At 41.6% G+C, this 11,352-nt stretch overlaps 1 protein-coding gene across 1 annotated transcript in view; it reads left to right on the top strand.

Annotated features, from left to right (window-relative positions):
• Positions 1–9,786, top strand: part of LOC111981650 (zinc finger protein 721) — a gene marked incomplete at its 5' end in the record, with an annotated part of 18,582 nt that extends 8,796 nt beyond the window's left edge. Inside the window, 4 exons of the mRNA XM_024013029.2 lie at positions 4–209; positions 1,338–2,245; positions 6,983–7,369; positions 7,490–9,786. Of these exons, the coding sequence (XP_023868797.2) occupies positions 4–209; positions 1,338–2,245; positions 6,983–7,369; positions 7,490–7,962 (1,974 nt within the window). The remainder of the gene's footprint in view (positions 1–3; positions 210–1,337; positions 2,246–6,982; positions 7,370–7,489) is intronic.
• Positions 9,787–11,352: the final 1,566 nt, after the last annotated feature.

Here is an 11,352-nt window from a genome sequence, read left to right on the forward strand (position 1 = left end):
GGGAAAGCGTTCCGGCTAGCCAGATTCCTCCGCAATCACCAGAAGGTCCACGAGGAGGGCCACACACGCTTTGGCTGCACCAGCTGCGGGAAGAGCTTCCAGGGGAGGTCAGGCCTGGCGAGGCACCGCTGCGGGGAGAACCAGGTAGGCAAGGAGGGCAGGAGGATGGCCACTGCAAGCACGACAGGGGGAGAAGAGTGCCGGTACACGTGAGTTTTCGTCTGTTTGTGATTCTTGAAGTGAAAATAGTGAAGATCATAGGTTTCTACATGTCTATTACAGGTATATGATCTCCAATCCGGCTTCCTTGGGACCATACGTGCACCGGAATTCGGCTATTTCTGAAGTTTGGACAGATTGATTAGTGGAGACCAGATAAGTCCCCCCTTTTGCTTTCAGTTAGATATACATTCGTTTCGTAGGCTACTATGCATCAGATTTGATTTGATTGTTCCGTTGGATGTTTTATTTTCTGCTTTTACAAAGAATACTGACATTAATTGATACCAGTTCAAAGTAGCTGACGTAGTATAATAAGTAAGATTCATGATTTGTGTGTTCCTTGTACTTGTTATGAATTGTAGTGCTCCTTTGTTTGTGCTTCCCTGTCTYTTTTTATAGGTACATTGTACATTTAGGTTGTTGATAGTGTAAATCTAGTTTAGTGGGCTTCTTTGTTTGACAAAGTCAAGGCACAAAAGCTGGTTAAAATGGTAAAAGACCATAGAMGTGAAAAGGTTCTTGTTTGTTTTTTACTGATATTACAGTGAAGACTACGTTGATAAAGGGCATGGGCCTATCCTTAGACTTAGATCCACAGTAAGTATTTGAAGCTTGCTACACTGCACATGCTTTGTTGTAATTTAGTTATTTTTGGGGGGGGGGGTCGGGTAATCTGCACTAAGCCAACATATTTCACCACAGTTGCGGCCAGTAAGAAAGCCAGAATAATTTCATGAAAAGTGTGATATGGAATTGTTGTATCCAAATGTGCAGGGAGCCACACATACCTTCCAAGACTCAAACTAGTTTTCAATTATTTGATTAAGGACAGTCCATATTTTTTTCCCCCCTTGTTTCCACCAAAATGTGTTCCCCTTTTATTATGTGTATAAATTGACTATTTCTTCTTGCAGGACATGGTAAACCACTTATAGTCATCTCCAAAGCTTTAAGCCGGATTCCAGATCATATACCTGTACAAATTATTTTGAGATGGATATATAAATATATTAGTTAAAGTTGTATCTAATGGAAAAGTGGTAACCAGCCAATTAGATTAGTGAAAAAGGACCTCAACAGTTACTAATTTCTTCTTCTCTTCTGTCTCTCCACAGATGTGACCAGTGTGGCCGCTCCTACGCCCATGCCAGCTCCCTTCTCAACCACAAAAACACCCACACCGTCGGCATTTACCACTGTGCCGTGTGCCTCAAGACCTATTCCAACCTCCTGGCCCTCAAGAACCACCGGCGCATTCATTCAGAGATACGGCGTCACCGCTGCCCAGAATGTGGCAAGGCTTTCCGTGTCTCCTCCCAGCTCAACAGCCACCGTCGCGTCCACCTAAAGGAGAGGGAGCTAACTTGTGGCCCCTGCCAGCGCAGCTTCCCCAGCCAGGCCAGCTTCCGGCTCCACCAGGAGATCTCCCACGGCCAAGCCCCCAGGCCCCCCCAGCAGAMACAGGCCAGGGCTGGGGGAGCCTCTGGGGGCACATCCGGGGGCGGGAGCTCAGGCCTTARCTGGGRCTCCGGCCTGGATCTCACGYTGTTGCAGGCCCAAGGACTGGWCCCCAATGGACTACCCAAAATGAACTCCCTGTCCTTCCAAGGCCCCAGTGGCAGCAGGAGCCGTGGGGCGACGGGGACCAAGTCGCACRTCTGCAACCAGTGCGGCCGCKSCTACCTCCACGCCAGCTCCCTCCTYAACCACAAAAACAGTCACAAAACAGGCGCCTACTTCTGTAACTCCTGTCAGAAGGAGTTTCCCAACCTGATGTCCCTCAAGAACCACCGGCGCATTCACACTGAGCCCAAACGTTTCCAGTGCCCCGACTGCGGAAAGTCCTTCCGTGTGTCCACCCAGCTCATCTGCCACAGGCGCATCCACACCAAGGAAAAGCCCTTTTCCTGCCAGCAGTGCGACAAGCGCTTCTCCAGCAAGTCCAACCTGCGCCACCACCAGAAGGTGCACTGGAGCAGCTCAGCGCCCCCTACCATGGCCATGGGCGCTGCCAGCTTCTTGGGTATGCCCTCGGGCCCATTTCTATAAGTATGGGTGGGGATGGGGGAAGGGGGGTGCTAGTGTGAGATGCATTGAAATGCCAAGGTTTTAGAGGTGCCAAAACTCTTAGTCCCCTTCCTTCTCATTCACCACCATCTCCCTCTTGTTGTAGAGTGTGAGGTTTATATCTGTAGATTTTCAGAGCAGATTATGTGTTTTAGAGACACAGGCCCTGCATGCAACCTGAGACAAGGGAGGGGGGAGGGGGAGAGGACTGACTTGGTAGGAGCGACCTCGTTACACTGGTTAAAGACGTCTGGTTGCAAAATGCGTCCCAATCGCGTCTTCATCCCCAACCAGCATATGGTTATCTCTTATGCTTGCATTCACTCGATGGCCTTTGTAGGGGACAGGAACCCATTCGCCTGTAATGGTAACAAGGAATTACTGGCCACAATGTTCCGTTGTGTTCAAGGAATGTCCGATGGCTAGAGCTCTTGTACCTGTTCGGCTTTTAGAAAATCTTAATGATATACTGTTGTCATAGCTCACCTGTTGCATTGTTACACAGTAGACGATTCTAGATTTACTCAGTGTTTTATTGACAGTCTTAACCAGTGTCAAAAAGCATAACAAAACGGGGCACAATAGGAACAACAATCCCGTATTGCCATAGTCCAAAGATGTGGGGCGCGACGCTCACCAAGTCAACCACATTATAGAATTTTGACCATGTTTTAAGGGTTTTTTTGTGGCATCTTTGCAGTTTGAAATGCATTGCACATCATGACATCCCCTTACCGTATCTGTTGATGTTTTGGATAAGGCCTTTGCATGCAGCCTTTGTCATGTTATACAAACATCTAACCAGTAAGAAATTGAATTCATCAAGTATACTCTGAAGTGAGCATAACATGTTTGGAAACAAATAGTTGGAAAAGATGTACATTGACATTGGAAAGATTGAGTTTTACCGTGAATGTAGTGTGGAGATGTCACTTTCTGTAATATAAGAACTGACCTGGGGTGTATTGCTCTCTTGAGGTTCTTTAATCGTTTTCTAACTTGTGTGTTTCTTGCAGCACGAAGATGAGCTTCAAACCTTATTTTTCTGCAGATGACGACAATGCTCTTTATCAGTTGCTTCTTTCTGGCATCACATTTGTGTATTTCTCTTAATATAAAAAATAAAATAAAAATGTTTCTGGGCACCCATTTTTTCAACACTGCGCCTAACTAGTTAACATGTATAGACAATAAGTTGTTTTAAAAAAAGACAAATGTATATTGTTAGGCCCATGCCGGCATTTGGTTTTATCCTGTATCGTAATCGTACTTCTGACTGTATTATTTACAGTTCAACTTTTATAAAACAGATCATTGTAGAATGCATTTATTTATATTAACACTTTAGGAGCTTTGTTGTAACCACCCCTTTCCTTACACGTACCCCTGACTACTCATCCTGTATGTGTAATTGGCATGGAGTCGAGTATGAAGGACTCCCAAAGAACACTTGTGACAGTACTCCTCCATGTTGTCTCAATTTGTTATGGTTTAAAAATAATTATAATAATCAGTCCCTTGTACAATAAACAGGGCACTTGTATAATGTGTGTTTTGATTGCAGTACGAAGATGAAGGAAATATTTCTGAAATGTTTGCCTTTTTTATAAGTGATGTTGTGACCGTCTCCCCTCAAGTCAGACTGRACTTCCTTCTGTTTCACAAAAAAGCTCACACTCAAAGGGATGACTTTGTGAATTGTTTGTGCGTTCAGTCCTCATTCTCTTTAAGATTTTGTTACACCTTATCGTAACCCKTGTATTTATTAGTATTTCTTTTATTTAATTGCGTTTTGACTATTCAAAGCTCTGTGTGAACACTTTTTACTGKGAGAGCTGGTGCTAGAAAGTGAAATATAAAAGTGACAGTGAAGTGATTTAAGAGCAATGTGATAACTAGACCACAGGACAACTAACTATATTTTAATTGAACTCTTGCGGTTTCTCCAGGATTGGTTAAAAGTGGACACTTCCAACCATCATTACAGCTAGATTAGAAAGGATTGGTTTGAACAACTATAATGAATAATTTTCAGTTCTAACTTTTTGTTTCATACATATATGTAATGCTTACTATACAGTTTTATAAGCTGTTTTGATAATTAATTTCTTAACCAAACCTGTCCATATTATAACCCCTAATGCTGAGTRTTTGAAAATAAATAGCTGGAAAACTAGTGAAGAACATTGTTGTGAATCCATTGTCCTTTCACTCCACACTTTTAATATACTTTTGAAAGTGTTAAGTGTTTCAATAATCAACACGTTTTCACACAGGCAACTTTTAATCTGTGATGAAGGTGAAATCAACTTTGTTAACTCAACYTTGTTAAAGATTTGGCTTGAACATTTTCACTTTGGTGAATTGGTTAAATTMAAATGTGTCTAGTTGAGGGGCCAAATAATTGACCTGTTGGAGGAATGTAAGGAAGGGGGGTATACAATTGCAGATCTTTAAGCAAATGATGCAGACTGAGGATGGAGTTTGATAATGTGATTTACCTTGTTGCCTCTAGAAAGGCGGGTGCCCTCATATCATACACCTAGGCTGTGTACACACAGGCAGACCAATGCTGATATTTTTTTGACTAATTGTTCTTTTGACCAATCACATCAGATCTTATTCAGAGCTGATCTAATTAGTGAAAAAAAGATCAGAATAATGCTGCCTGTATAAACACAACCCTAGAGGATTAGACCTCTGAAAATGTGATTTGCTCATGTTAGTCCAAACAATAAATAAATAAAAATGGACACTAATGCATCTATATGTAATCTTTAAGGTGCAATGTTTGAATGCATTCCRTTAGCTTGATGCTAGAATATTGAGTTTTGTGCAACACATAAAAATCACTAAATGATATCAAGTTTACAATGTGGTTGTTGAAAATATACTTTTTATTTTATAACCAGCCAAATAGGTTTGGAGTTCTTTCATCCTTGGAAGAAGAAGAATATCCTCCCCAAACTCCTTTCTTTAGTTTTTCCAGTAAAATTTAGTCCAACTTCATTGTTCCATGTAGCTTTTTTTTTTTAATGTTTTTTTGTTGTCAACCCAGACAAGTTTGAGAGTGCATATTTGCTGCTAGTTAGCTTAGCACGCTAACACCAGTGTCCATATGGAATCTGAGCTGATGCTCAGTCTAGCAACCACAATGGCATTTCTATTATAATACATTGTTCAAGAGTGATATGGTCACTATACACGTTGGAATGGAGTTTCTGCATGGTGGTGAAGTGTTTTTTTTATTTTTATGTTCACTTTTGTTCAATTGATTCCTGTGGACTCTTGGATTAGCATGCTAAACTAACAAGTGGCTGCTCAAAATAACTAAATAAATCATATTTTTGTTTGGGTTGATTTAAGAATCACTCAAGTACTGGGAGAAACCAAAGAAAATTAGTTTTTGGAGTAAATTGTCCTAAGGGCTGTAGAATCATCGACATTGCAATATGGCTGTCTCCCAATTTCTGTGTATTTGTCACCATGAAGATGAAACTAGCCCAGATATTGAAGATACAAATCTCTCACCCTTAATCTTACACATGTAACTCTGACCTATGCCATATTTGTTTTGTTTTCATGTACATTTCGTCTTTTATATATGCATGATAGTTTGTGCTTAATAAAGATCCATCCGTGTTGAATATAATTAACTGTAGCTATACATTTGTTCCCAAATTGAGGCATCAGTTTCTTCTACCAAATTCAAGGTACGGTTACCAAACTATGTAAACGACCATATTAAATACTGGTAGCTAGTGGAAATGCATAATAAACCCATTTATACCTGCAGTGTACAGTGGGAGAGTGACATTTAAAACACATGTAGCCTCATCATTTGACTCAAGGCTCAGTACACCATCCGTGTAGGGAAGGCCCATTTGATTTGCCCAATGGTTTGATTGACATATTGAAAAGGCTCCGGTGAATTCCCGAAATAAACAATTTATTGTTAAATGTGCCGTCTTTAACATTTCAGTAATATTTTTGACTCCCTCTCTGATTTTGAAGAATATTATTAAGTCCCAAATATTATTTTGTAGAGACAATATTTCAACTTCAGAAAACTACATCTAATATTGAATCAAGAAAACGCTGCATTTTGTATACACTGAGGGTGGCCATGACGTGCCACTCTGACAGYTCTTTTTGTTTTTGTCTCAAGTAATAGTATTCATTTATTACCACCGATACATATCAAGATCTATGTCCATGTGGAAATGTTACGGAATGCACTTTCAATTGTTGAATAATGACTTTTTCCCCCCATGGCTGAAGCTGTTTCTAATGCAGCGTTCACATGCTGTCGGAGTTATCAGAAGCTTTTAGTTTCACTTGAAGGACTGTCAATGTCGGAATTACAAGAGGGAAACTCAGAGACATTTTTGCTACCCAAGTTGTGACGTTTCACCACTGACCTTTAACCTTTGACAGCRAATCTGTTTTTGACAATTACAATCTTATCAGTATGTATAATGTAGCTAGTCTGACCATATTGTTGATGTTAAGCAAGCTAGCTTACTTCATTAAGAATTGTTCTAACTTCAAAAGCACTTGAACACAACCATGTCGAGCTTATGACTTCCCAGTTTCCCCATTTCCCACAAGCATGTGAAGCCAGCATTAATGTGTATACAAACGAAATATCAGAATTATGGCATGACACAATTCCTACATTTTACATTTTCAGGTCATCCACCAATTGGCGCAGGGAGACCACCCAAGTCGCATGTCTGCGACCAGTGCGGCCGTGGTTACCGCCATGCCGGATCCCTCCAGAACCACAAGAACATCCACAAGACAGGCGCCTATTTCTGCAGCTCTTGTCAGAAGGAGTTCTCCAACCTGATGGCTCTCAAGACCCATCGGCGCATCCACACTGAGGTCAAACGCCACCGGTGCTCAGATTGTGGAAAGGCCTTCCGTGCGCCTAGCCAACTCATCGTCCACCGGCGCATTCACACCCAGGAGAAGCCCTTCTCCTGCCAGCAATGCACCAAACGCTTCTCTAGCAAGTCCAACCTACGCCACCACATGAAGTTGCATTGGAGCGGCTCAGCGCCTTCCAGTTTCCTGGGTATGCGCTCAGGCCCATTTCTATAGGCGGGGGAAGGGAAAGTGCTACCTGTGATTTACATTGAAAAGCCAAGGTTTCTGGAGGTCTGCTTTAATACAAGTTCAACGTTTACATTTTCAGGTAAATCGGTAATTGGTGGGGGGGCCAAGTCGCACGTCTGTGACCAGTGTGGCCGTGCCTACCGCCACGCCAGCTCCCTCCTCAACCACAAGACCATCCACAAGACTGGCGCTTATTTCTGCACCTCCTGTCAAAAGGAGTTTCACAATCTGAACGCCCTCAAGAACCACCGGCGCATCCATACGGAGACCAAGCGCTACGAGTGCCCGGAGTGCGGAAAGTCCTTCCGTGTGTCCACCCAGCTCATAATCCACMGGCGCATCCACACCAAGGAGAAACCTTTCTCCTGCCAGCAGTGCGACAAGCGYTTCTCCAGCAAGTCCAACCTGCGCCACCACATGAAGTTGCATTGGGGCAGCTCAGYGCGCCCTGTGCGCACCAATGTGTCTGTGGCTGCTACCAGTGCCACCCTCTTGGCTCTGCCTCAGACCCATATCTGTACAAAGTATGGGTGGGGAAAGGGGAAGCATTGAAATGCCGAGGTGCCAAAACTTTTCTTCACCCTCCTTCACCACCATCTCCCTGTTGTTATAGACTGTGATTTTCATAGAGCAGGTTATGTGGTCTAGACACTCAAGGCCMTGCATGCAACCCCAGACAAGGGGGAAAAGTGGACTTGACATGGACGATATCTACACTGGTTAGGACACGGGTTGCAAAATCTTCACCCATCTGCCTTCATCCCACCCAATCAGTTAGCTGTGCTTGCTGCATTCACTCGATGGCCTTTGCTAGGGGACAACAACCCTTCCACCTGCAACGGTACACCAGGATTACTGGTAAAAAACCTTCAATATAAAGGTTTTGGGATTGTTCCTTTTTGACTGCTACACATAACATCCCATCTGTTAATCTTCAATGAAGCCTATGCTTGCAAATATGAATTTGTGCTTAACTGACTTGCCTAGATACATAAAAAAAAAAAAATTACATTTAAAAAAAAATGTGCGGCTTTTGTTGTGTCATACAGTATTGAAGAGTAAATAATGGATTTTAAACGTATGCGCAATATGTTGGATTAAAGAGTAGATGTACTTTGACATTTGACATTGTAAAGATTGAGTTTTAACGGTGAATGTAGTGGTTGGAGATGTCACATTTCTGTAATATAGAACTGACCTGAGGGTGTATTGCTCTCTCGTGAGGTTCTAATCGTTTTCTAACTTGTGTGTTTCTTGCAGCACRAAGATGAGCTTCAAACCTTATTTTTCTGCAGATGACGACAATGCTCTTAATGGGTTGCTACTTTCTGGCATTTCTGTATTCCTCCCATTATTTCAAAATGGCTCTTGGCACCAATATTTTCAACACTACGCCTAACCAGCAAGAGCATATAGATGATTCAAAAAAACATGGATAAAAGTAAAGAAATGTATATTGTTAGGCCGGTGCCGACATTTGGTTTTTATCATGTATCGTAATTATACTTCTGACTGTATTATAAATAGTGCAGCTTTTATAAATCATTATAGTATGCTTATTTGTAGCAGCACTTGTAACAGAAATGCTAGTTTTAGGATCTCTCCGTTTAGGAGAAGTGTTGTAACCACCCCTTGTCCTTACACATACCCCTGACTCTTCATCRTGTATGTATAATTGACATGGAGTCAAGGATGAAGGACTCTGACACTTTTTAAATTGACTGTACTTCCTTAAGTTTCCTTTGTACAACAAACAGGGAGCTGCTATGCGTGTTTTGATTGCAGTATGAAGTTTAAGGAAGATGAAGGATTATTGCTGACATGTTTGCCTTTTGAGTGATGTGTCTGTCTTCCCTCAACTCAGACGGGACACTTCTGTTTCACACACACACAAAAAGAAAAGAAACCACACTTACAAACATAACTTTGTGAAAGTTTAGCGCATTTATTATGTTTAGTTTGTTACTCTTGTATTGTAACCTTTGTATTCATTCATTAGTGAGTATTTCCTTATACAATTGTGTTATATTCAACTATTCAAAGCTCTGTGTACATATTTTACTGGGAGAACTGCTAGTAAGTGAAATAAAGTCACAGTGAATTGATTTAGTAGTGATGTGATAAAACTAGACCACATTTATATTTTAGTTAAACCTAAAAAAAATATATATACAAAATGGACACTTTTGAACCTAGTTTAGAAAGAATTGCTTTGAACAAGTATTCATTTCAAGTTCTTACTTTTTGTTTCAAGTATATATGTAATGCTTACTATACACTTTTATAAACTATGTTTTGATAATTAATTTCTTAACAAAACTTGTCCATATTATTATCCCTAATGCTKAGTACTGAAAATAAATAGCTGGAAAAATGTGTTGTGAATCACAATTGTCCTTCAGCTCCTCACACTTTTTATGWATTTAAGTTTTTAATAACAGTCACAATTTCTTTGAAAGGTTGCTTCAATATTTCCAAAAGTCCTATAGTATTTAATTTCTATAATCATGAACTGTTAAAAGCAGGTTTAAAGTAAGCCTGTTTTGGGGGCTTTTTTCTTCCCTTCAGTCAGGAAGGCCTGTCATAGAGAAAAGAACACATACAGTATATTCACCATCATGATCACTAAGGCTTTGTTCGTTTGTGCTCTATCAGTCAGTTTACCTCAGCGKTCTGCAGTGAATCTCACATCCGTTTCCCAATGTACATGCCCTTTCGGAATGATGGATGTGACCCAAGCCCCATGTACCATGGGAGAGCAGAGGAGTCTAGCATCAAGGCAAATTCCCCTGGGGAACAAGGACTGTGACTGTCCTGAGAGTCCAGTCAGAGGAAGCCATTCATCACTGTCTAGGGCCTTGTGTCCCTGGTGTTTTGTTGATGCCATGAGGGGGCAGTGAGGGGGGCACTACAGATTACCAAATGGCACCCTATTCCCTACAGTGCACTACTTTCGATGAGGGTCCATCCCACTGGGCACAGACATCAGTTCAACATCCAGTTTTAATTTACATTTGGTTGAGTTGTCAACTAACGTGAATTCAATGATGTGGAAACAACATTGATTCAACCAGATTTTGCCCAGTGTGTAGGGAATAGGGTGCCATTTGGGATAWCGACAGAGTCTGGGTGTACAGCCATGAGGGGGTAGTGGGGGAGTACAGCATGTGGATGTGGAGCTAACAGACTATTGAATCCCTGCACAAAATGGAGTACTGTGTTTATTTAGGTGTTTTTTCAGTAATGTTCAAATTGGTTGTTGCCCTTTTCCTTTGTTGATTGGTGGAGCTAGATTAGTGTGGCTGACACAGATGGGAATGGTTTAGTTAATCAAAAACAGGCCTTTTTATTTGCATTTCCTTTTATCGCCATCTTGAATTTCCTACTTCTCCAGATTCCCCATTCAGCTCATTTCATTGTGGTTTTGTGTCAGTCTTTCACCAAAACCTTGTGTAAAGGATTGTACATTCAAATGTTAAAGTATGTGCTGTGTCATTTAACAGATGCCCATACTAACTMATTAGAATCAGCACATAGCACAGGACAGATTAACAGCAGCGTACTGTACATAACATTCATCCCACCTCAATGGTAAGTAGCCATAATGAGGTGATGGGGATAGAATTTGCACCAGGGTGAGTGATCAAAGTGGGGATGTCTTGCATGCCTTAATGATGAGGTCATAATGTGTAGACTGGACCGTGAGTCATGGATTCCTAATGGTCCTTTTGGGAGGCTGGGAACCAGATGGGCAGAGTGCTGGAGGAGCTAACCCACACAACATGGCTGAGCAGCTGTTCAAAGTCCTTTGTTCAAAGGGTCTGAGCAGGAGTGCTGATATAGGATCAGTTTTGTCTATTGGATATTAATGAATAATATATGGACAGGGCCGGATCATAGATCCGCACTGCTGCTCTGAGATGCTTCTTCAATATGGCCTAG

Source organism: Salvelinus sp. IW2-2015, linkage group LG20, assembly GCF_002910315.2.
Source record: "Salvelinus sp. IW2-2015 linkage group LG20, ASM291031v2, whole genome shotgun sequence".
Lineage (NCBI taxonomy): Eukaryota > Metazoa > Chordata > Actinopteri > Salmoniformes > Salmonidae > Salvelinus > Salvelinus sp. IW2-2015.